Source organism: Magnolia sinica, chromosome 11 (genome assembly GCF_029962835.1).
Source record: "Magnolia sinica isolate HGM2019 chromosome 11, MsV1, whole genome shotgun sequence".
Classification (NCBI taxonomy): domain Eukaryota; kingdom Viridiplantae; phylum Streptophyta; class Magnoliopsida; order Magnoliales; family Magnoliaceae; genus Magnolia; species Magnolia sinica.
Window position 1 is genome coordinate 81,398,161 of NC_080583.1, and position 26,190 is coordinate 81,424,350.

Genomic DNA, 26,190 nt, shown 5'->3' on the forward strand with positions numbered 1-26,190 from the left:
GAGAGCAAGGCTGGAGGCTTGGTTTGATGATTGAAAGAGACATGGAGAGCTGGAGTTTGTTTTCAAATCTGCTTTGTTGTTTTCTTTCTTTCTTTCTTTTATGAATCTTAAGGTCATTAGCCTAATCATGGTTGGCTAAACCTCTTAGCTAGGGCTAAGAGGTGAAGCTTGTAGCGAGATGGGGGATACTCTTTCATGCTTTCCATTTAAATTCATGAACTAAATTTGATTTGTGTTATTATTAAAAGAATATTTTCTCAGTCTTTAATGGTCTGTTGTGACTGAAATTACAATGGGTTTGCAATGGCTTTGAATATCTCTTTTTCTCTTTTGATGTTTATGACGTCAGGAGGCCCTGTTGTTCACCATCGTCTCCTGGGCATGGTTGGATGATAGTACTCTTCCTAACTTTCATGTACTTTTGATTGGTTGGTAATTAGTTTAATCCTGTTACTTGCTTTGTCTCCTGGGCATGGTTAGATGATGGAATCCATTCTAATTCATATACCTTTCATCTCTTGAAAACCAGATCAAATAGGTTCAGTTTGATTTCCATAAATCTTAATGCAGGCATAAGATCTCCCTGATCTCTACAAGTGGATCCTCTGAATCCCTAGTTTCCTTCCTCTGAATTCCTTAAAGTTTTACATTAATCTCTCACCATTATTCATCAATTTATATTTGATTTAGATTGCATCTTAGGCTAGTTCTATTTCTACCTAGTTTCAGGAAACGTACAAGTTTCAGTCCCTGTGGATTCGACCTCGGTCTTACCGAGTTTATTACTACATCACAACCCTATACTTGGGAGTGAACATCTATCACGATCTCCTTAGATCCCGACCACTTGGAGATCTTATCAAAAGACGATCTATCTAAGATCTTCTCCGAGGATCTTGGGAAGACAATTACGACACGTCCGAAGGGAGATCCCTTCCATATTAGACATCTACCATATGAAGGCATTGCCATATACGTTATTGGAACAAAAGAGACTATAAATAAGGGTCTCATCTAAGGTGAAAGGTATGCACAAATATAACCTAAGTTCTATTAGACCTATAGTCCTTGCCCTAACTTTAGCTTGGAAGGTCCCCTGCTATAATTAGGGTCTCCATTGTTATCTACTTATATAGGTACACATCAGTCTAATGAGGACGTCCAAATCAAAGCATCAACAATATGTGTAACTTAAAACTAATAGAACCACTAAGTTAGTTACTCATTCCCACTTAGGACAGTGTTTTAAAACACTAAACAGGCATTGTTGTTGATGTAGGTTTTATCGAGACCTCCGACGGGTAGGCTTGGATTGGCTTGTACTTTCGTTGTGATGTGTTGGGAGCGTTAGGTGAAATTGGAAGACCTTGCATTTATTTAATTTTGTGCCTGTATTTGTTGGAGTCCTGACAGGGTGTGCTCCGTATGTTGATTTTGTTGTATGTTTATTGTGGCATGTATAATCCTCATTTTGGGTGATCATCACTATTGGAATTATAATTTTAACTGTTAACTCATTGTTTCTAAATTTTTATTATCTCTACCTCATTTTGGATTTGCTAAGTTGAATTGCATTACTTTGATTATTCGTGTGTGGAATGAATGTGAATATAAACGAGGTTACACGTGCATTTTCATTTGGTTCACACCCAAGAACTCGGGACCAGGGTCACTATACTCGGGTGCCAATTTTCAGGGCATTACATGTGCATACGGAGGGGAGGGGACATCTCCCAAGAAGTAATGTCATTGCTCGTATAGTGGCACCATTATAATATTCTCCCACTTAAAGACTAGTTTCTCTAATAATATGAAAAATACTCCCGATACAGTTACTCAAACATCACTAAATACTGCATAATAATAAACTCAAGAGAAGGTTTACACTAAATAAACTTCTCCTTTATAATAAGCTTTGTTAACATATCTGTTATTAGTCAAATAATAAAAATGTTGTATTTTCAACATAATTTGTCTAAACTTTCATGTACTTCATGTCTCTAGTTAAATCTAGTTAACAATACTCTCACATCAAATTTCCTAACTAAACGAGTTTTGAATGCTGCAATAGTATCTCTACTAGTACTTGCAACCAACATGTCATTCACATGGAATAACAAGATAATAAAATCATAATTACTATAGCCATAAACATATATAGGAATAATGGTTTGCTTCACATCTTTAAAATCTCAAGCTTTCAGGTTTAGTCATATAATTATCTTATTCAAGATTTTCATACAAAAATACAGTTTTTACATCCAACTACTCAAGTTACAGATGAAGAATTTCTTTTATACTCAAAACAGTACGAACAATACTCAATCATAAAAAATGAGATATATATATATATATAAATTAATACTTAATTTTTTAGCATATCCTTTTACTACTAATTGGACTTTATATCTTTCAATATTTCTATTAGTATCTTTCTTTAACTTGTAAACCCATCCGCAACTAATAACTTTTCGTCCTTTTGGTAATTCAACCAATTCACACAGGGAAGAGTGATTTCTGAAAACATAGGCCTCTCTCAGGAGCTCTTTAGAGAGATGAACAAAAAAGTTAGAGGAGGCAACATAGTGCTAAAGCTGGATATGGAGAAGGCCTATGACAAGGTAGACTGGGGATTCCTTAAGAAGGTTCTGCTTCATTTCCGGTTCAGCCTAAGTTGGGTAGAGATGGTCGAGAATTGCTGGAACAACTTTTGGTTTTCCCTATTGGTTAATGGCGTTGCGGTCGGTTTCTTCAAATCGTCCCATGGGCTGAGACAAGGAGACCCCCTGTCTCCTAGTTTATTCATCATTTCGGCCAAAGTTCTTAGTAGGGGTATGAAAAACCTAGTTGATCAAGGCCTCTACCAGCCCTTCAAGATCAGGAGAGGGTGTCCAATGATATCTCATCTCCTCTATGCAGATGATACTCTTCTTTTCCAGAACGGTGGTATGGCGTCTCTCAGAGTATCCAAGGATTTTCTTAAGGCCTATCAGGCAGCCTTGGGGCAATCAATCAACTTCAGCAAAAGTGCCTTTTTCAGCTCTAACAAAATTCTAGCTTCGAGAATGCGGGCCATTGAGAATTTCCTAGGCATTCCCAGGTCGTCGGTGTCGCTGACATACCTTGGCGTCCCATTGGTAGTGGGCAGGTTAAAATCTAGTGACTTCCAACCTCTAATTGATAAAGTCGACAGTTGGATTCGAGGGTGGTAGGCCAGGTGCCTTTCACAGGCGGGCAGAGTAGTATTGATAAAACATGTGCTTGGGAGTATTCTAGTGCACACAATGATAGCGGTTCATATCCCCTCTCAGGCCCTACCAGTGCTGGAAAAGCGCTTTGCAAACTTCTTTTGGGGGTGGGATAATGGCAAGAGAAAGCTCCATTAGAAGAGTTGGAAAGCCATAACTAGACCCACTGAGGAAGGAGGTCTAAGTATCAGGAAGCTGCTCGAAGTCATGAAGTCCTTTTGGCTTAAAATGGCCTAGAACATTAGATTCAAAGAAGGATGTAGTCTGTGGGGTATCTTAATGGCTGCCAGGTATGCCCACGATCTATCTAACAGCAGTCAGGGCCGATCGTCTCCTTGGTGTTTGTTTCGGTATCAGTGTCATGCCCGCTATCTTTGTCAAAGCCAGGTTAGCCCAATGGTGGGGTACTCCGTCGGCAGGGTCTAGGCCGCCAATCATCTAGAAATTGGCCTTGCTTTTGCTACTGTGGGAAGTCTGGAAGGCAAGAAATGCAGCAGTCTTCAAAGGTAAGTCTCTCTCCTCGACATCCCTACTTGGGCGTATCTCTAGATGGATGTTTACCAACTATAACCCCATCCAAAGCCCTTCACAACCCTTAATCAAACGAATAGTGGGCGTGTGTGCATACCTTTGCTGGTCAAATAGATTCGACCCTCAACTGGTTGGGTGAAAGTAAATGACGACAGGTCCTCCAGGGGCAACTCGGGGAGCTTAGGGGGCGGGGGAGTTTGCAGAGGGCACTCGGGTGACTTCATCTTTGCGTTCTCGACTAGGTATGGAGTTGGGTCTAATAGCTATGTGGAGTTCCGGGCAGTGCTTAACGGGATTGCCCATCATCTATCTAGGGGCTTTTGTAACGTGGCTATCGAGACGGACTTGCAATTGGCCCTGAAGGTGCTTAATGGAGAGATTAAGCTGGGCCGAAAATGGGTCTGCTGGATAAAGAGAATCGAGAGGCTTAAGAAGAGAGGTCAGTTGGTTTTTTCCCATATATTTAGGGAAGGGAACGCTCCTGCGGATGCCTTGGCGCACTCGGGTAGCTCAACCCAAATCTCCCTATTCTTTGATCACTTTTCTGACTTCCCTCCCCAGGTTAGAGGCCTCCTGTTCCTTGATAAGGTGGGCCTCGAGGCTATCAGGGAGTAGTGGCTTGGGCGCTTTGTCAGTTTTCTTTGTTGTGGGGCCAGTTATGATAGGCGGTCCCCAGGTCCTTTTTCTCTTGGGGTCGCTCGAATGTAGTTAAGGGTGACAAGATAGGAGTGGTCCGAATTGTTGAGACCCTCCCGAATGCTTGTAAATTTCTCTAATCAATGGAATTCCAGTGGCAGGAGTCCACTTGCCTTTAAAAAAAGTAATAAAACTAAAAATAAAAATGCAAAGCTTCAATCTCTTTCTCTAGACATACTTTTTATTTACTAGAATCCACAAATTGACATGACTCTTGGTATAAACACGGCTCGCACTTATTTGTCGACTTTGATCAGTTTGAGTTTCAACACCCGATGTCTCATCTGCATGCTCTTTATTAGCTTTTTTAAAAATGATATCATCAACTTATTAACCTTCGAAGGTGCTAGAGAGGTTCCACATGTAAAGTGCTAAGCCAGTTAGCACATCTCCAGTAGGTCACTTTAAGTTGAGAGTCAAGTCATGTCCAAACACAAAAGAGGAGATTTCAAACATGTCACAGGTGTTATATGCAAGTGCAGTGAGGAGTCTCATGTATATAATAGTTGCCCTGACCGAATTTATTGGCACACCAGATGCCTTAGCTAGGATAGCGAGTAATGGGTGCCTTGACAGAATTTATTGGCGCAACTTCAACCTCCCTGTGCCTATTGGAGGAATGCTTGTCCTCGATAGCACAGGGTTTGACTCTATGAGACGACCTTAGCCACCCATTTCTCTTCTCCCTGTTCCTATCTTTTGTTCATAGTTTCATGTCACGATAGGAGTGGTCCGTAGTCTTTTTGTTCCGACCCTCCCGAAATATTATACATTTCTCAGATCAATGAAATTTGTGGCATTGCCATTTTTTTTTAAAAAAAAAATGAATGTAATGGTTCGCACGAGGCAGGATATCTCATAGGTGGTTAGTGTGGTAAATAGATATATGACGAATCCAGGAAAAAGGGTATTAGAATGTAGTTAAGTGGATTCTTAGGTATCTCAGGGGCACAATCGACATTGGGATCATGTTTAGGGAAAATGGAGTTTCTAGTGGAGTTGTAGCATATATGAATGTAAATTATCCAGGAGTTTTGGACAACAGGAGGTCCATTATGGTATATGTTTTCACATTAGTAGGCGGACTGATATATTGGAGATATAAACTAGAATCTACGATAGCGATGTCTACAACAGAAGCAGAATATATAACTATGATAGAAGCATCAAATGAGGCATTAGGTTGGAAGGTTTGATAGGAGAAACTTGGGTTGAAGCAGGAGATGATTCGGTTGTATTGTAATAATTAAAGTGTTATCTATCTAGCATTGAATTGGATATATCATCCGAGAACCAAGTACATCGACGTGATGTTTTCACAAGATACGGGAACTCATTACTTCAGAAGAGATTCAGTTTCAAAAGATTCATACAGATGAGAATGTTACAGACATGTTGATAAAGCTGGTGAACACAGATAAATTGAAGCATTGCTTGAGCTTGATCAATCTCACTAGTCATTAATGAGATTGGGAATCCTTGCACAAGGGCATGCTTGGAGTTGTGTTCTAGGTGGAGGATGTAGGAAGTGGTCTACGCTCAAGGTGGAGTCGAGTACAAAAGATCTTCAATATGACTTACTAGAATCAGAGTCAAGGTAGAGATTGTTGTGCAGATGCCATGGATTCTGTATAGTCTAGGATACATAGTACAGCCCTGTCGGTCGGACTAACAACATACTGGATTTCTCAGTGTGGGAGCAGAGTTGGGATCTGTTGGTCCGACCAATAGCTGGACAAATGGACACCAATTACTTAATGTGATTTGCAAAAAATTGGGGTATTTGAGCCTATTTGTGATTAAGGCTTAGTAATAAGAGTGCTTTCTCTCTAAAGACAAGGATTTTGCAAGGTGAGAGGGTTCTCTACACTTGTAAGGACTTGCGAAGGATTTTCCCAATAACCTAAGGTTTTACTAAGCGGGCATTGTAAAGGGAGATTGGATGATTTTGTAATCAGATAAGGTGAGTGCTTCTTTTTGGCCTTCAAAGGGGTATCACGAGAATCATAATAGAATCTAATTCAAGGTTGGTGGTAAACATGATAAAGGGGGTTGTAAAGCTTTGGTGGAAATGGAAGGCTTGGATTTTAAGGATAAATCAACTAAAGAGGAAAGGTTTAATTCAATTTGAGCTTGTCCCGAGGGAAGGGAACGAAGGTGCAGATTTCATGGCGAGGCTTGGTAGTGCGTCTCAGGCGAACTCATGGTTTGTTAACCATTCTGAGCTTCCAAAACAGGCTAGAGGAATTATTTTTCTAGATAAAGTCAGATTGGGATCGATAAGGATCATGTGAGTCCTTTTTGGTGCAATTGTGTAGTTTTTCCTGTTTCTTACAATAGGCACCTTATTTTATGTAAAGGGTGGCCCGAATGTACATGCACTACCAAAAAATTGAGCAAAGGTTGCAGACCATGTTAGCTTTTTGCTACGGATATAAACCGTAGCTACATTTAAAAGTTGCCACACCATTAATAATTAATGGTTGTGTAAGGGGCTCTATAGGGCCCACCACAATATGTGTTCTATGTAAGTTGTCCATCTATTTTGAAATATCATTTTAGGGCATGAAACTAAAAATCAGGTAGATCAAAGGCTTGAGTGGACCGCACGATAGGAAGCATGGAAATTAAATCACATGTGCTTCCTATGGTATGGTCCACTTAGGCCTTCAATCTACCTTATTTTGGGATCATGAACTAAAATTAATTATTAAAATTAATGGATGGCATGGATAAACCACATACATCATGTTGGGCCCCACGGAGCCCCTAACAGGACTGTCCACAGGTCTGTCTTACCCCATCTATATCTATTGATTCTATGGCAACGGATTTATTCCGTAGCCATAGCTTTAAGACCTATGGCTACGGACATACTACGGACAATAACCGTAGCCAGAGATCTTTAGCTACGGCTTTTATCTGTAGCCATAGCTTTAAGATCTATGGCTACGGACATGCTACGGACAATAACCGTTGCCATAGGTCTTTAGCTACGGCTTTTATCCGTAGCCTTTGTCTCGTTTTCTAGTAGTGTAGATAATTAAAATCACTATTTCTTTTACACTTGACTTCATGAAAATGGACTAGTCCATATGACAAAAATGGAAACCAATATGGATAAGAGCGTCACTAAACTTCTCAAACCATGCACACAGTGATTGCTTCGGTCCATATATTGCCTTCAAAAATTTACAAACACTCTCCCCTTGAGCAATGAATATTGACGGTTACCTATGTAAACTTCCTCTGATAAGTCGCCATGTAGAAAAACATTTTTTACATTTAGTCATTCCACAATGCCATCTGGTCGGTATTTAATGGTAAATACCCACCTACAACTAATTGTGTGTTTTCTAGGTGATAATGGGACCAACGTCCAAGTGCCATAAGAGTGCATTGCTTGCATCTCATCTTCCATGGTCTTTCACTAACTAGGGTCAACCAAGGCATCTTGGTACAATTTTGGAAGCACGTGACTAGATAAGGAGACTGTAAACGACCTAAACTGGAAAGATAAACAATAATATGAAAATTTACACATGTTATTAATTCCATAGGTGCAATTAATGAAAAGCATCCAACACACAGTTCCTGGCTACTCTTATTAATGCACATGCATGTTATTATGATATGATGCATGCCCTCACCATCCAACACTTCCTCGAACGACATCATCTTACGTTCACAATGCCCAAGACTCCCTCATAAGGTGACCTCGACTGTCAAGTCGCAAACCTAATTAATGCAATTCTATGAATATTTATGTTAGCTAAGTATTTAATTAAGTCTATTCATCCAGCAAGATTGGGGAAGCTGAAATACCTTCATTTAATCAATGCCCTTACCCAAATCACTTGGCCCAGGGCGACCATGGCGGCTCTAAGCTTGCGATCCATGATCCAAATTTAGGTATCATCCATCTGTCTCACAAATTAATAAATCCAAAGGTAAAGCATGATACCTAAAAGTATGAGGATCAACTCGGTATGGGTCATCACCTAAACACTGAGTATGACTACTCAGTTCTGAGGTACGGGCTTATCACATAACTAGATCACCACAAGGAAGGGCTTGTCATCCAATCTCATTCATGTCCGGGTCATTCAAACGGTACTCTTGCACAACCCATTGGTCAGGTAATTTGACGGGGGTCATTCGAACAAGGACCTGTCACCTCTTGTGCTCACTAGTTACTATAAGGAGGCTTATCACCTCATCGTAGACCGACAGCACGGACACATTGTTTCATTCCACCATACTAGGCTCTCAAGACTTGGTTACTCACTAGTCATTACGGGAAGGCTCGTCACCCCAGCGTAGGCCGACAGCTCGGACACAGTGTCCCATTCTACCATGTCCGGCTCATGAGTCTTAGTGGGATCGAATCACTAACGGTTATTAATATGTCTCTCAAAGGTATGGGGTGCTTCAGAATCAGGCAGGTGTGACTATATATGGTTAACACACATGAATGGACAACTAGTGAGCCAATTTGCCCCATTCAGGCGAGTTGCAGAACATACGACATTAGAAACGAGCGTCTCATGTAGTCTAACTACTGCCGGCTATCCGTACTCCAACTAAATGGGTCAGATTAACCATTGGACAGCCCTATCGATGGGGCTGCTCTACGGGCTTCGGTGTTTGTGGGCCAACCCAACAAGGGGGATTTAAATTTACCTAACAATATAAAGAAGATCATGAATTTCCACTACTAGAAAACAGGGCAAAGGCTACGGATAAAAACCGTAACTAAAAGTCTATGGCTACGGTTAAAATCCGTAGCACGACCGTAGCCATTGGTGCTGTAGCCATAGGTCTAAAAGCTATGGCTACGGATCAAATCCGTAGCCATAGATATAGTGGATACGGATTAAATCCGTAGCCGTTGCTTCTGTAGCACTAAAGTATTTACAACTATGGATTATATCTGTAGCTAAAAGTTGAACAAGAACCGTAGCAATAGACTGAAATTAGCAACAGCTATAGTTTTCAGATACAAGACTACGGTTAATAGCCATAGCTAATGAAACTATAGGTACGGATTAGATCCGTAGCAATATTGTCCATAGTTTAAAACTACTTACAGTTACGGATTTTATCTGTAGCTAAAAGTAGAATGAGAACCGTAGCAAAAAGCCGAATTCAGCAAGAGCTACGGTTTTCAACAAAGGGCTACGGTTAATAGCCGTAGCTAATGCTCACTGTTAAGAAAATATTTAATTATAATCATTCATTCAATTACCACCTGCACAATCATTTATTCATTCGATTATAATCATTCATTCAATAATGAATCAATTACAATCCTTCATTCATTCAATTACAATCATTCATTCAATAATGAATCAATTACAATTCTTCATTTAATCAATTACAATTACAAAAGTCTAGTTAAAGTTTTCAAAACAAACTTAATCAAACTGTTACACAACATTAAGTTCCACAAATAATACAAAGTCATAACGCAAGAATTGGGAATGACTTTTGCTTGGCTGATGAACAACTACAGCTTGTTCGGTTGTCTGAAAGCATCTGCAAAGAAGAAGAACTCGGCATTAGCTATAATTTATAGTGGAGTACATCATGAAAAACATATTACACATAAGACAACAAAACAGAACAAATGAACAACAAAACTAAAATACACCATTTCCATTTCTTGGAAGAAGAGGGAAAGTGGGAAACCACCATGCCACATCATGAAAAACTAACGCAAAGAACAAGGCATAACCCAAAGAACCTTAAAAGCTGACTGGATGTAAAACCTGGACCAGACTGGATGAATGGACTGGTTTGTGCTGGAACCAAGCACGGAAACAATTATCTTTGTGATTCACAATACAAAACAAATATAATTCTAAATATGAAATAAATAAAAAAGTAAATTAGAGAACTCTAGGAAAATAGGTACACACCAAATAGATGGGCTGACAGTTGCAATAAATGTTGTTTTTGAATTTCCACCGAGAGCATCTTGTAATCAAATACTTGTATTGAAGAACAATCAATTATAAGCAAATTGGACCATAAGCTCATTTTATGGGGAAAATATAGGCTTATATTGTACATCATGAGATATATTGTCTCACATCATCCACAAACTCAAGGGATATATTTACCAGTAAAGTATTTCTATAGAGGTAGCTTTCAGGCATAACAACTTTTGCAAGATGTGATGGTTGATATATGTGGGATACAAGTAACTCAAATTAATCTAAGAGTTAGCGATTTTGTTATTCCTAGTTGTAGAGCTTCCAAGATCCTATAGTATGAGCATGGCTCAAATATATGACATGTGACTTATAGTTAGGAAGATATATGGGCAGCCTAATTGTAGGAACAACAAACCTACATGCCTTCAATGTTGTTGATACCAACACCAATATCAGCCTCTTGAATCATGCCAAACAGCTCCAATCCAGTGAATATGCACCAGCTGATGCATACTCGATTTAATTCTCATTCTGGGATACATCTAAACATGTCTTCAAATACAATACATAAATGCAGGTGAGAGTACTAGGATATTAACATACAATACACAAATGCAAGTAAGTAATGGTGGATTTTACTACATTACAAGCACAGAGAAATACCCTATAATGAGAATTTCAAACTTTAGATGTTCCAAAACTCAAAAGTCGGGACTCATACAAACATAAACACAACCTGAGATGTTCTAAGATGGCTTAGGACTTTTTAACATCTGATTTAAGATAGACTATTACTCACAATTTCTGTACCAATGAAAATAAGTGTAGCATAGGGTGCAGTTGGTTGCACCAAACATCATGAAATTCGGTTTATACCATTGAAAACTAACCTTCCACTTTAATCTTGCCAACTACTTTCTTTGCCGCTCCATATATTCACTCATATCCAATCGTATCATGGCTGCCACCTACAACAATGTCAGCAAAAAAATGAAATTAACTATATAGTTAAAAGAACCGTTGTAATATAGAACTCTCTCTGGCCATTAAAAAAAGACCAGATTTATTTTTTTAAAAAAAAATCCATACCGTTTCTGCCTAGATTTTTGCATTTTCCACCACCTGCATAAACATAATAAAGACGAGATCCAGAATGAAGCTCTAGCTAAACCATCAAGAACCCAAATTCCTCAGTTTAAAAATGAGGAATAGAGTCATGGTAATTACAAAGTAGACTGCAACTCAAGCCAACACCTGAAAATCTATAAACCCCTTGATGGGGTCTACTCCAATGGCTTTCAAAACCTAGCCAAATGAACATGAAAACCAAGCCATCAACAAGCTCGTCCGTCCTTCTACACCATACTGAAAACAAAGACCATAGCAGCACAAATTGCAATTCAAAATTCAGTATGGTGTGCTGTATAGAAAGTGGCTAAAAGATAATGACAGTGCACTCGTTGTGTTGTAGTGGATATATCCTCACAAACAACCATGCATACATTAATTTCCAACTATTGAAAGAGAAGTTGGTTTTTCAAACTATCACCAATGAATATTTTCTCCTAACAGTCCCAGCCGTACATGTGTCGCTGGCAAACCTGAAAACACAATTTTATTCTCTTAGTACCAAAAAGAAAAGAAAGAAAAAAAAATGCGAATATCCAGCAAAGGATTATAATCTTGTCAAAACAATAAAACTCAAATCTTTGCTAGTGCGTTTTTATACTCCAATAGCTTAGATAGATGGGAATACAACTAACAACATAAACTCACCTTTGCATCTCCAGATGCCCTAGTCTCTTTTTTAGTACCATTTCTTAGACCACCAGGGAGAGGCTTGTACTCCACCTCTTCATTGCCAGTGCCTGTTTCAAAAGGGAAAAGGAATTGTAAGTCTCAAAAAAAAAAAATCCTATTTTCCATAGAATAAAATTCCAAACTCTGCTTACAGCTGGAAATACAGAGTTCTGAAGAGCTCTTTTTGCCTGAATCTCCTATAGTTCGGTTGGAAAAAACAAAGATTTTTAGCTACAAAACTTCAAAATAGAGAAATTCAAGAAAGTAATCTGATCTATGACTTCTCATTTCCCATTGCTGCATACAACCAAAAGAGTAAGACCAATATTAAAATCAATATAAAGAAGGCTAAGAAGCTGTCCTCATTGGTAGGCAGATTTGCGGCAATTAAAAAGCTCATAAAGAAGGCTGAGAAGTGTTCTGCATGCTTACTTTGAATAAATGCAACCTGTTCTGGAAGCCATGTGTCGAGTGTAGCAGATCGTACCTACAGCACATAGCCAATACTTTCATTTTTAGACCTAGCAGGGATACAAAGCTAACCAGTAAATAGCTGTGTACAAAAGGGATGTGTACACAACTTACCTTCATAGGCTTTCAATTTTGGAATAGTGATTTGTTTGGGGCTGCAAATTCCTGTAACCATATCAAATTTCAGGATCTTCAACAAACCGCGTAACTAGCAAAAAATAAATAAATCTCACAGGCCTGCCCCATGTATAAAAACATATTCTCAGGTCTGAGGGCCATAGACACTTCTGTCTAACCTGAAAGCCATCATTAGTGACAGATTCGTTTTGTTGCAAATATATATAAGCCATCATTAGTGACAAGTTCTCAATCAGGTAGCTACACATTCCATAGAATTTCAAGTTTATAGGCTATGACAGATTCGTTTACAAACACTGATGCAGAGATTGGTGCCATGTCCTTTTCTTTTCTTTTCTTTTTTATTTTTTGCCATTTTTGGTTACATGAAAAACGGAACCCAGATTCAGATAGCAATGAACTGAACACAACATTATTCATGCAGTGCTCATACTAGGATCATGATATGATGATACCAATGCCTTGAGAATATTACTAATATCCATGGCAATAATTACATAAAAGAAAAAAGAAAAAGGAAAAACACTCATTCCATGTATATGTATATGTGTGTCATCATCATAGCTGTCTCAGCTATTTCGGGTCAGCTTCTTAAGAATGCTGAGCTGCCCATTTGACACCAACCGTCCAAATTTACCTAGGCTTGGGACCTGTTAGTGTGTGTCACAAAGAACACACACATGAACACACACACACACACAGAGGAAGGGAGAGAGAGAGAGAGAGAGAGAGAGAGAGAGAGAGAGAGAGAGAGAGAGAGAGAGATGACTCTTACGGGAGTTCAAATCTAGCATTTGCATGATCATGAATGTGATATTTACACCAGCCACAGCAAATGGATACTCCCAAGTAGCTCGCTTTCCACTGTGCTTGTTCAATAGCCTCTGAAAAGATATCTAAGACAGTACAAAAGAAACAAGCATTTGTTCAGAAAGATAACTAAGACAGTACAAAAGAAACAAACATTTGTTCAAACAGAAAGATAACTAAGACAGTACAAAAGAAACAAGCATTTTCTAACTTTAAATAGTATCATTTTCATTACGGCCAAGCAGGATACAGGTCCCCTGCAAAGCCCCAAATCTATACTTACATTCTGTTTGATGAAAATAAAGTATAATGGATTAATTTAAAATGAAACATTTTATATCAATACAAAAAAAAAAAAAAAAAAAGGTCTTTTAAGGGAAAGATACGAGCATTGCCTCAAACCATGTTGCAATCACTACAGTTGGGACTCAAAGAAAGCATTATGATATGATTGGAGTTCCAGCAAATGTTTGTTGGTTCAACACATAATATGCTTGGCTTCACCAATTTCCCTACACCAATTGTAAGATTTCTGATTTTCTTAAATTACCAAACAAAAAAAAAAAATCTGAAAAATATATAAATGGAAAATTAAAAGCTCATCAATCATCCATTTCCCATCAACATGCACCTATACGGTAATCTCATGTCATGATATTGGTAATTGAGAACACGTATATGGATGCAAATCATGACAGTGTTCAGGGATTCTCGTCTTTCCTTTTTGCTCTCTCAAGGTGGAAAAGCTAAATTAGCAACAAACCTGAATATTAGGTGCAAAGCCACCTTCATCACCAACATTCATTGCATCTTGGCCATATTTTTTCTTAATCATAGCCTGAAGGAGAAGTGGGAATCAAAGTTTGTAGCTGAGACCTAAATGGACAATTTTTGAAGTTGTTAAGCAAAATAAAAGCTTGCCTTCAAATGGTGATATACTTCGACACCCATCTTCATGGCTTCCTTGAAAGTGGATGCCCCAACAGGAAGGATCATAAACTCCTATAAAATAAAAATAAATGAGGAACAACCATGATACCTTCTGCTTGCACCAGCCCCACTCATTAACTGTTCCATCAAGTTGTTGTACCATGAAGTTATCAATGCCAGTTTGCTCGGTTGGGTCCTGTAAAGATAACATAAGCATCAACAGGCTCAACATCAATACTAGAACAACACATTTCAAGAGTGAAATGCTAATTTCTAAATGCAGGCACCAGAAACAGGCTCACCTTCAACAGATTACATGCAGCCTTATAAACATCAGGTGACTGCAAGTGGAAAGTTAAATGCATTGTAACTTCAAGAGAAAGAATAGAGTATGGACAGAAAGAATAGAGAAAGTGTAGTGACTTGAGGGAAGAAAAAAATAAAAAAAAATAAATGAGATTTCAAAGAAGCTAAAACACCAAAGAATTCTAAAATACTCAGCTAAAATGCTAGTCAGAAATTGTTCATTATTGTTATCAATGCACAATGAAAAAAGATCATCTATTAGCATCCATACGAGCACAACAAGTTACCCAAGGCAGAAGTTCCTTCGTTGCCATGAAAAGAGATCTTTGAAGACTTAAAACCCAGATGATGCACCCAAAATGTTATTTAAAACTTTAAATTAACATAATAGTTTTTGTTTTATTTCAGCCAATTCCAGCAAAACTTTTTGTGCCCGAACCTGAAGTGGAACTAAAATTCAAAAGCTCCTATTCCAATATTCTTTTCAAACATTTTGGCTAGAACCAACATAGATTTCTGCTGTTGACTTTTTTTGGTTGATTCCCGTTCTCAGAGCAAGAACTTTCAGATGCATTTAGGGGCATTTCAAGTACTCAACCATTCAACAAGGATTAAAACAGGATGGAATTCTCTCTTTACGCATAGGGGAGGGTTTTCTACCTTTTTCTGGAACCAAATCTGCAAGCAGAGATGGCTTTTCCTTCCATTTTCTCCAGCAAGTCATTCTTGGAAGGACAAAGGTACTAAAATTCTACAAACACTTGACTTTGCTATAAGTAATCTTTAGAGGTAACATCACTAAAATTCTGCAACCATTTGACTTTGCTATAATGCAATCTTTTGAGTAACAAACACTCTTTAAAGTTTGTGGTATCTTATTAAAAAACCATGTTGAACATTAGATTTCATATTTATTCTATTTACATGGGTTTCGATTTCTCAAAACCATTAAAATGACCAAACAGAATTTTCAAAAACAGAGTGCCAACATCAATGAAAATACAGCTTCTAACAGGAACTTCATTTCCATCAACGAGAATATTCCATAAGTTCTCAAGACATAAAAAAGCATATTTAAACCAACGTGGAAGTCAAAAGATGAAAGGTTGTGCTTGAGAGAGATCCATGAGCCATGATATTAGAATGGTAAAAAGAAAAAAAATTTGAAATGATGAAACAGATATTCCAATTCACTAGCCCAAAAGTGGTAGCCCAGATATGTTGAATCAAGCACTACTGTGTAATTAGCGTGAAACAAGCACTACTGTTGCATCAAGCACTACTATGTAACTACTGGGAAATGAGAAGCTTAGACCTTTGTAGGAAATTGCTGAGTACAACCTGGTATAAATGCACCGAGTAGTGCTATAGCAAAATATTATTCTGCCGAAAGAGCCACAAGACTAGGTTATTACCTCAACAGTATGACTTCCATGGGAAGTTGAAGCCTTAATGTCCTTGTCAGACAATTTCAACAGTAGCTCGTTGATATTAAAATACTCAAGCAAAGAAGGATCCTCCTCGCCAACAACAATAGACAGTCAAGGATGTGGTTCCAACAATGAATCACACCCTATCCCAGCCTCAGTTGCGCAGTTTGTCATGACCATATTTTGGCCATCTGTCGAACCAGGTGAAGGAGAACTAGAGCCAGCAAGAGGAAGTGATAACGAAGAATTGTTTGCCGCATCATCATCCCAATCTTCTTCTCTAAATGGTGCTCCATGCTGTTCACCATTTTTTGGGCCTGGTCTACTATTTTTAAAAATTTTGCAGAGCACAAATGCATCCTGCAAAAAGAAAAGAGAAAAATACACCCAACTCAGCTTGGGAACAAACAAAATTGGTCATGTTGGGGTTTCTTGTACACATGTTTAAAATGGGTTGTGGTTCTATATAGTACAAGAAGTTTCCTCTATAGCACAAATGGACAGTGGTTAACATTCAACTAACAAATATGGTTACAAAAAGGAGCATTTAAATGCATATACAAAGCTTCTTTCTGATGTTTGAGATCAACCACAAACAACCTACATTAATACATATGTGCATGCACATACATACTCGCTACGCAATACACATACATAAAATCAAAAGTGTCGCTTTACGGGTTCATGAGACATCCATGTATGTGTGTTTCAGCAATTTACATATTTGACCACAACCTGACAAAATCTGAACCACTACAAATGTACAATAGTTTAAAGCCTTCATTTTGATTGAAATCACTCATTCATTGAAATTTTACCTGTCAGAAGCTAAAAGTAAAGCAAGGAAAATTAACAAAATTTGTAGGCAGATAGGAACTCTGACCATCTTTTTTTTAAAAAACAACGTGAGTTGTGCTCATAAATAAACTTTATGGTCTATATATTCCTTTCTGGGAAAAAAAAATCTCATCATCATTCCCAACTGCAAACCTGACAACAATGGATTCGTTAACCTGGGTTTCAGTGGGGATATCAAGTTATATATTCTTCTCAATTTCAATCCTGGTTTTCTTTTTATATATTTAGACTGGAGTATAAAACAGGACTGGAGTTTTTGTATTTAGACTGGAGTATAAGCAGGACTTGTTGTTAATGTTGTTGTTGTTGTTGTTATTCTTATTATAATATTTTGTTTGGCATGTCATATTGTTAGGATTCATGATCAAAGTAATGGCATAAGCTTGATGGCAGCTGCCAACCAGATGCAACCCCTCTCCTTTATCTAGGCTGGCAACCAGATGCAACCAGAAAGTCTTCATTGGTTTGATTAATTCCATTATGTAAGTACTAAAACATCCTAAGCACTTCAAGAACAACTTATCACCAAACCAATGAAAATTACACAATTTATAAACAAAGATCAAAGAGCACTTCTAACAGGTCCCTAATAATCTGATCAAATACTTTCTTCATGGTCGCAACATATGAAACGAACTGTCCTCTTCAAGAGCAAGTCCCCTGAAACTCTTTTTATAGCAAAGAAACTTGCAGATCCTCACCTGAATGGAGTACATCTACATTTAAGAAAGCATCAAATAAATGAAAACTGCTTGCAAGAATCTAACAAAAGCATGATCTCTAGGAATCACACAGGCAAAAGACTAAGAGAAGAAGGAAAGACATGTACCCACGGTGGATAAATGCCTTGTGGAACTATGGACGAACTTGATAGACCAAATACTATGTAGATATAGCAGCATGTTAATAGCCACTGACATCACCTTCTGAAGTAATGGCACTGCTCGAGCTCGGTTCTTCATATTCACTCACCAAATCCGACATCTGCTCAAATTTGTCACCATCTCTGATCTGCCTGGGTTACAGATTCGGCATCAACTCAGACCTATCATCTCCGCTCATTGAAACCCACCACCGTCCCCTCATTGAAAACTGAAAACCCATCTCTCCTTAGTCGCAATCACTGAAAACCTCTGTCCTCATCCAACCTTCGATCATAGATGTCGCCCATTGCAATCTAATCAGGCCTAATCCATCCTCATTGTAGTCCCCACAAACCCATTAGGTTAGGCCATCGTCCAAATCTAACTGCCCCCAAAATCCTTTCCGCGACCACCATTAGAACCCCCTTGAACCTCTGCCACTACCTCTTCTCTATTGGAATCATCACATGCAAACCCGGAGAGCGAGGGAATGAGAAAGGGAGGGGGAGAGTGAGGGAATGAGAAAGGGGTTTTGACGGGCGTGAGATTGAGATTGAGAGAGATAGAGAAGAGCGGCGAGGGAGATAAAGGGAGAGAGAGAGAGAGAGAGAGAGAGAGAGAGAGAGAGAGAGAGAGAGAGAGAGAGAGGGACGGACGTGAGAGGGAATAGGGTTGAGTGGAGGGAAATGTACATTTCGTGAGAGGGGGAAAAGGGAATAGGGTTGAGTGGAGGGAAATGTACATTTCGTGAGAGGGGGAAAAGAAAAAGGCAGTGCAGTTTTTTGCATTTTCGCTTGCTACGGTTCTACTACGGTTTTTAACCGTAGCTAAAAGCCCATATGACCGTAGCCATTGTACAATCCGTAATAGCCACTCCATCATTCACATTTCATGGGATCTGGACGGACGGCCTTGTCATGGGCTTTGTGGGGTCCATCTTGATGCAATCAATATATCCACTCCGTCCATTAATTTTGTAATTTTTTTTATAGGGAGTGAACCTAACATCTAAGCAAATCGAAGGTCTAATAGAACCACACCATCGATCAATGGATTAATCTCCACTCTTTCCTACCGTGTGGTCCACTTGAGCTTTCGATCTACTTCTTTTTTTGGGTTCTTGCCCTAAAATACTCTTAAAAAACGGATAGACGTATTAGATGGAGAACACACACTTTAATGGGCCTTGTAGAGTCCCTTATGGGGTATCCAAGGTTGTATGTAGGTATAGCAGAGTTGGCCTTTAGCTACGGTTTAGACAGTATCAGCTACGGTTTTAAGCCGTAGCAAACTAGCTACGGTTTATAGCCGTAGCTAAAAACCCGAATAATCCGTAGCCTTTGGTCATTTTTTTTGCTAGTGATGGCTTCTTTTTGGAATGGAAAAACCTTATATATATAAGGTGAGTGCTGCAAACTCTAAGGCTTTTTATGATAGTAGAGATCTATATTGTATATAACACATACCTTGTGGCGAGCTCTTTCTAAGGTTTAAGCGGGAAAATAAGATTGATCCAAAGATCAAGTGGGCTACTCAAAGTAGAATGGATTGAAAGTCTGCAATTGAAACCATTATGGGGTCATAGAAGTTTTGGATCAATATGATATGTTTTTTTTTCTTCGTCCAGGCCTGTGACATTATAAACAATTGGATGGAAAATAAATCGTTATAGTGGGCCCTACGAATGTTTTTACGGTGAGAATCATTGTCCCCACTATTTGTGGTGTGGTCCACTTGAGCTTTGGATATGACTAATTTGTGGGCTCATGCTCTAAAATGATCTCGCTAAATAGATGAACGGTTTGGATATAATGAATACATCTTTGTGTGGCCCATGTAACTTTGATCTCCTTTAAACCGTTCGTACGACTCGGAGCTCGAGTAGCATCAGCGTTCGTCTTCGCACGACACGTGCACACCAGCCAGGTTGGTGGTGTGTGGTACACCAGCCAATCCGCTTCCATTCTAAGGTGCCATCCTTTCTCCCGGTGGGCCCATTTTTACTGGCCCAATCGGGGCCATGGAATAAAAGCCCCAGCAAATGGAACGCGGTCCAGAAGCTGTGGACGTTGACAATTTCTCGTCACGACGAGACAAAAGTACGAAAAACGTTCAAAGAGGGAGACATGAGAAAAACCGCATTTCATTCGTCGATCGTGTTTTAACACATGTCATATCCCACGCATTCCAGGCATTTCATTCGTCGATCGTGTTTGAAGGGTTTCAAAACATCTTCCTCCTTTTTATTTTTTATTTTTCTCTTTCCCACGGGAAATCACCGAAATACGCGACCAAGTACCAACAGTTTGAAATCTTGAAATTCAAGTCGCAATACACGACTCTCTTTCTCTCGAAATTCGCACACCCTTCTCTCTCTGTCTCTAAATACATAGATATAAATACCAAAACTACATCTTGCCACCCTCCATATTAAAAAGAAAACTACAAAGTAATCTCCTCCTCGCAAAGAAGTACAAGAAAACAAGGAAAAAAGCCAAGTAATACGAAATAATGTCCATGCAAAGGTTTCTGTCTAGACGAGGCCCGTCGTCTATTCGGCAAATGGCCAGAGGGATGTTGGCTCGACCCTGCGACGTCTTTATAAACCACCATGGCGTAGACACCGAGCGTACTGTTGCAGGATTGCTCTACCACCGTCTCTCCCAGCTCAACCTCAACCCTTTCTTGCATAGTAAAAGCATGCAACCCAGCAATAAGCCATTCGAGAGCATCAGCTCAGCAATCAGAAAATGTAAGGTTGGGGTCGTTGTATTCTCCCCTCGTTACTGCAATTCGTATTTATGCCTACAAGAGTTGGCGCTTTTGGTCGATATGAAAAAGAAGCTCATTCCAATCTTCTGCGACATCAAACCGTCGGAGCTTCATGTCATGAGCTATGATAAATCCACACCCAAAGAGTTGTTGAGGTTTAGGAACGCATTGACAGAAGCTAGATACACGGTGGGGTTTGTGTTCGACTCACAAAGCGGGTAACAACCAAGTTCCTTTCACTTCTTCTTACAAATCATAGGAATCATATTTACATATAAAACATTCTTAAAATAAAAATACTGAAAATCTTGATTCTGGTGGGACCTAAAGTGGAAGTTGAAGTTAGGCATTGTCGTTTGCTGGATTTCTTCTTACAAAGTGATAGTGTAAGGATCAAAAATGAATTGATGGCAAAGACCCACTAAAATCAAAATTTTAAAACTCTAAGAGTGTTTGAGAGTTTTTTTTTCCCAAAATGATTCCGCATCCAATACGAATATATGCATTGTCTAACATTCGGATGTTTCTCTTTGTTTTTTTGTGGGTGTTTAGAAATTGGTCGGATCTGGTTACAAGCGCCTCAGACATCATCGTGAAGATACTGAGCGAAGAGGAAGGCTGCTAATGAGAAGAGAGATGCAAATTATTATTATTAAAAAAAAAAAAAAAAAACCCATTTTTTTTATCCAATTCATCTGATCATAGAGTGTATGCAAATAAAACATTTATGATTCTTTAAAACAACAATTTTATTTTTTTCAATCTTTAGGATTTGTAAAATGTTCATGACACCATAAGTACATGTAACGATGGAATCGCATGTTACACACACATGTTTTAGTGTAAGTGTGTGGTAGTGAAACATGGTAAAAAGGGAGGTAGGATATTGCTTATAAAGTCCTGTGAATAGAAAAGGTAAACCATTCTTTTGTATTTGATTGTTAATAAAAAAGCATATATCAAGATGCTGACGTTTATTGATTCTTCTAATCTATGCCATTGTACCATGACTCTAAATGTATGTTTTCACAAAGAGAGAAATGATTTCTGTTTTTGGTATGTCCTAGTGCACTGCTACTTTGTGGTGCAAATGAATTTAAATCCCAAACTTCATTGTGAGACATTCTAATGAAAAATTCAAAGTTCTTGGGAACATGGTGTTTGCAATTTCAACAGTACTAGATTTTAATTTTAGAGGAGGTTTCGTAATGAAGGATGTGGAATGGGAAATAACCCGAACATGGTATTTGGCATGGTGGATCAAAATGGTCCATCCAGTTGATTGTTTCCATGAACAGCCTGTACGTGAAAATGAATCCAATACATACAATTTCATGGTCCACCAAATGGGATTTTACTTAATCTAGTGTTTTTCCCATAGCAAGAATTTTATCCCAAACATGGGGACTAGATGGCCAAAATACCATGGTATTTCCAAACATGCAATTATTGTGTAATAATGGTGTTAATCCCATCTAATGCAATTCTATACCATTTAATCCCATTGACTAAACAGGCCCTAGGGATAACCCAAGGTAGAGCATGTACGGTGTTGTTAATCTTTTAGGGATAACTCAAGACAGAACACCTATGATCTTTAAGGAACAATTCAAGGTAGACCACCTATGTTATGGATAACCCGAGGCACAGTACCTTTGACAACAAGCACATGATATGCATTGGGTTCCAGTCCTTACCCGAGTGGTAGACTCTGAGGAGTTTCAACACGAGGTCTTGGGTTCGAAACCCATAGGGGATGAAATCCCACTAAGGCGCAGATGGGTGTGTGGCGGGTGCATATGTTATTTTTAAAAAAAAGGTACATGATATGCATGCAATCTCATAGCCAGTGTTCCAACTCCATACATATATACAACAAATTCATCATAACAACACATATACATAATCTCATATCGAATTCAATCCTTAAATCAGGATGTAACATGCTATTCCATTTAAAACTTAAAGTAAATTCATAGTTCAATCTTAGTTCAAGTGCAAGTTTTTAACAATGTTTGGATATAAGGTCTGAAAATATAATCTATAAATTTAGAATTGACAAAACTGGAAGGATCACCCAACTGATCTGGCATGAAATGGACTCAAAGTCGCCTCAACTCGCTGCCTACTTAGTGGCAACTCGACCTGACTCTGTGTGAATTTAGTGCACAATCTCACCTGCTGAACTCCCAACTTCTCCCCTAGGGTTTTCATTTATTTATTATTTTTTTTTTTTTAAGGAAAGGTGGAACAGAGCCACCAGGAATATTATAACATGGTTGAAGATGTACACACTTTCGAGCGGGCCGAACAAAAATTGCCGGGACCGCCTATCATATGACACATGTACATGGCAAAAAGAAAAAAAAAAAAAAAAAAAAGGAAAGAGGAGGGAGGGACTCCCATGACCAGGCAGGAAGTAGGCAGAGGGATATTGGACTGAAGCAGGACAATCGGGAAGTCTGGGAAGATTCCGACAGAGAGAGACTACCCAATGCTCGTTCTACTTTTTTAGCATCTCATAGTGCCCATTCCTACTTTGTCTAGAACCAAGGATCCTCGCACTGTGCTGGGAAGGTCCGCTAGAATGGTAAAGAACTTATTTGGTGCTCCGCTACTAGCCACCTTAGCGAGACCATCGACTACAGGGTTTCCTTCTCTGAAAGTATGTCTGAATCTGACATTGAGAGATTTGGCTAGCTGGTGTATGGATTGGAGGGTGTACCATAGCTTCCAGCCACAGCAGACAGCTAGAGTTGTGATCGTCTCAAACAGGGCCTTGGAGTCGGTCTCGACAACTATGGTTGATAGCCCCATGGCTTTACAGAAATTGAGACCATCAGCCATTGCATGGGCTTCCGCTTGCATATTAGAGAGAATGCCATAGCCGGAGTGGAAGGCAAAGATAAGGTTCCCTCTGTAGTCGCGGCAACTCCTCCTCCACCACTGGGCCCCAGGTTCCTGAAGGATGAACCATCGACATTGAGTTTAAGCCAAAGAGCTGGGGGCATAAGTCATTTAATGAGCATCAGCTAGCGGGGATGAATTGGGGGAACTCGGGCATAGAGACCCCGATGCACAAGACTGGACCAAACCACACTGTCAAGGCCTGGTATAAGTGCTCCAAGTTCCAATAGCCATTTGTTGATTTTGGATATGATGAGGCCTGGATTGATGGTCCGATTGTCAAAGATAGCATCATTCCTGCCAAGCCATATCTCCCATAGAATTATAGGGAAAGCCAGCCCTCAAATAAGTTTCTTGTAGGAGTAGAAGGACGTTGATGAAGACTAGAGTTGAATATGGTCTTTAATGGGCTGCTTCTAGATAATTGGGACGTGGAGAAGGAGAGAAAAATGATTCTAGATTTGCATCGCTGTTGCGTTATGATTGAACAGGTGGTTGACGTCCTCGTATTGAGGACCCAAAGAGATAGAAGGTGGGATGGAAGAGGGCAGCTGGATATGGGACTGGTAAGGAGTGAGAACGTAAGAGAGGGGCTGAATGGTGGATGGCTGAAAGTGGGGCAGCGTAGGTTGAGGAGACCAGCCCTAATGATGGGGGGGCTGATGAGGACGGGTGAGAGGAGATCGTTACTTGGGGTGGTGGCAGGCTGAGGGGGGAAGAGGGAAGGGAAATGAGGAGGGCTAAGGTGAGAGACTCTTCCCGAGTTAGTCTGAGTAAGCTGCAGATAGGCAGCAGGGTTGGGAGAGGAGAAATGTGTGGCTGATAAGGGACAGCCGCTGGATTTAGAGGCTAGGCTGATGCCGAGCTGCTATAAGGCTGAGTCAACCGAAATCACATTGTTTATGATCTTCCAAACCAGGATAGCCATTTTGGGAGGGATGATCATGTTCCAAATCCATCAGGCCCACAACTGGTCACTTCTGTGGTTACGTAGTGCGTTATAAGATGATTTGGTGGTGAACTTGCCGTTGGAGGTGAGTTTCCCGATAAGCCTGTCTCTTGTGCCACTGATAAGGATTCCACTGGATAGGATGTGCTGAATTTCAGAAGCTGGGAGAAGATGTGCCACCAATGAGAAGTTCCAAGAATTTGCTGGATCTCATAATTCTGAGAGGCGAACGCGGCTGTCTTGGGCCTGGAGAGCTGTAGAAGCTGCATGGAAAAGAAGACCATTGCCAGTCCAGTTGTGGAACTAGAAGGAAACTTCCCCTTTGCCAATGAGCCATTGGGAGTTGAAAATAGTGAATTGAAGGATGCTTCTTATATCTTTCTATAGGTTGGATCCTGAGTATCTGGTTGGGCTATTGGAAGAGAGGAATTTGTGAAGATACTTTGCTGCAAAAAATCTAGCCCATAACGAGTCTCCCTGAATTAGTCTCCAAGCCATTTTGCATCTAAGGACATTCATGGTGTCCTGAACCCTTCGAATGCCAAAACCCCCTTCAGCTAGCGAGAAGCATAAATCAACCCATTTGACCCAATGGTGTTTTCTAGATTTATCAGGTGATTCCCAAAAGGAGGCTAAAATTTTCTCCAGCTGGAAGCAGGCTTTCTTGGGGATGTTGATGGCTGATAAGATGTGCATGGGGATGCTGGCTAAGACGTGCCTAATGAGGATGAGCTTGGCCGCTTGGTTACGGAGCTTGGCTTTCCACCCTACTATACAAAGCTCGATTTTTTGAAGGAAGGGCTGAATGTGAGCAAATCGAATTCTGCCTTTGTGGAGGGGAACTCCCAGGTAAGTAAAGGGAAGAGAACCAGGCAGATACCCCAAGATTCTCTCAAGATGTCTGGCTTTGTTGCCCAAAATAAAGCAGCTTTTGGTTGGGTTGACTTTTTGGCTTGAAGCCTGTTCTTAGGATAGAAGGAAATTGAGAAGAGCCCGAATCTATGAGGACCTGCCATTTAGAAAAATGATGGTATCATCAGCAAAGAGAATGTGAGAAATTATAGGGCACCCTCTAGGGAGGCTGAAGGGGAGGCAATTCCTGGACAGGAATTGCTCCTTGAGGCCCCTAGATAGGACTTCGGCCGCTAGGATGAAGATGGCAGGAGATAGGGAGTCCCCTTGGCATAGTCCCCTGGAGGACTGGAAGAAGCCAAAAGGTTCCCTGTTGATGAGAATAGAGAACCAACTTCCTTCCCAACTTTGTTTAGCAATATTTATCCAATTAGGGTGAAAGCTGAATTTGCCTAGGACCGCCTCGATGAAAGGCCATTCTAGTCTGTCGTATGCCTTCTCCATGTCAAGCTTGAGGATGACATTTCCTCCATGAGCTTTTCGGTCAATGGCCTTGGCCATCTCAGAGGTGAGGGAAATGTTATCTGCTATCGAACGATTTTTAACAAAGGCGGTTTGCTCTTCCGAGATAATAGGAGGGAGAATCTTTGATAGTCTGGTGGCAAGGATTTTAGAGAAGATCTTTTATAT

At 39.7% G+C, this 26,190-nt stretch overlaps 2 protein-coding genes and 1 long non-coding RNA gene across 4 annotated transcripts; 1 reads left to right on the forward strand and 2 right to left on the reverse strand.

The window, feature by feature from the left end:
• Positions 1–11,097: 11,097 nt before the first annotated feature.
• Positions 11,098–12,090, reverse strand: LOC131218471 (uncharacterized). Its single transcript, XR_009157756.1, has 3 exons — positions 11,669–12,090; positions 11,504–11,536; positions 11,098–11,382 (listed from the first exon to the last, which is right to left on the reverse strand). It is a non-coding gene; the product is annotated as an uncharacterized LOC131218471 (long non-coding RNA).
• A 2,034-nt stretch (positions 12,091–14,124) lies between these two features.
• Positions 14,125–18,277, reverse strand: LOC131218472 (uncharacterized). 2 transcript variants are annotated; one of them, XM_058213031.1, is made up of 3 exons: positions 18,081–18,214; positions 14,866–14,904; positions 14,125–14,759 (listed from the first exon to the last, which is right to left on the reverse strand). In XM_058213031.1, exons 1-3 carry the CDS (start codon positions 18,117–18,119, stop codon positions 14,490–14,492), a joined length of 348 nt encoding a protein of 115 aa, XP_058069014.1. In that variant the 5' UTR covers positions 18,120–18,214; the 3' UTR covers positions 14,125–14,489. The 2 variants fall into 2 exon arrangements, 1 of the variants encoding a protein (XP_058069014.1); XR_009157757.1 differs by having other exon boundaries at positions 14,126–14,759; positions 17,987–18,277.
• A 2,305-nt stretch (positions 18,278–20,582) lies between these two features.
• LOC131218202 (probable 2' cyclic ADP-D-ribose synthase BdTIR) lies at positions 20,583–21,417 on the forward strand. The gene is made up of 2 exons (XM_058212883.1): positions 20,583–21,010; positions 21,345–21,417. Exons 1-2 carry the CDS (start codon positions 20,583–20,585, stop codon positions 21,415–21,417), a joined length of 501 nt encoding a protein of 166 aa, XP_058068866.1.
• Positions 21,418–26,190: the final 4,773 nt, after the last annotated feature.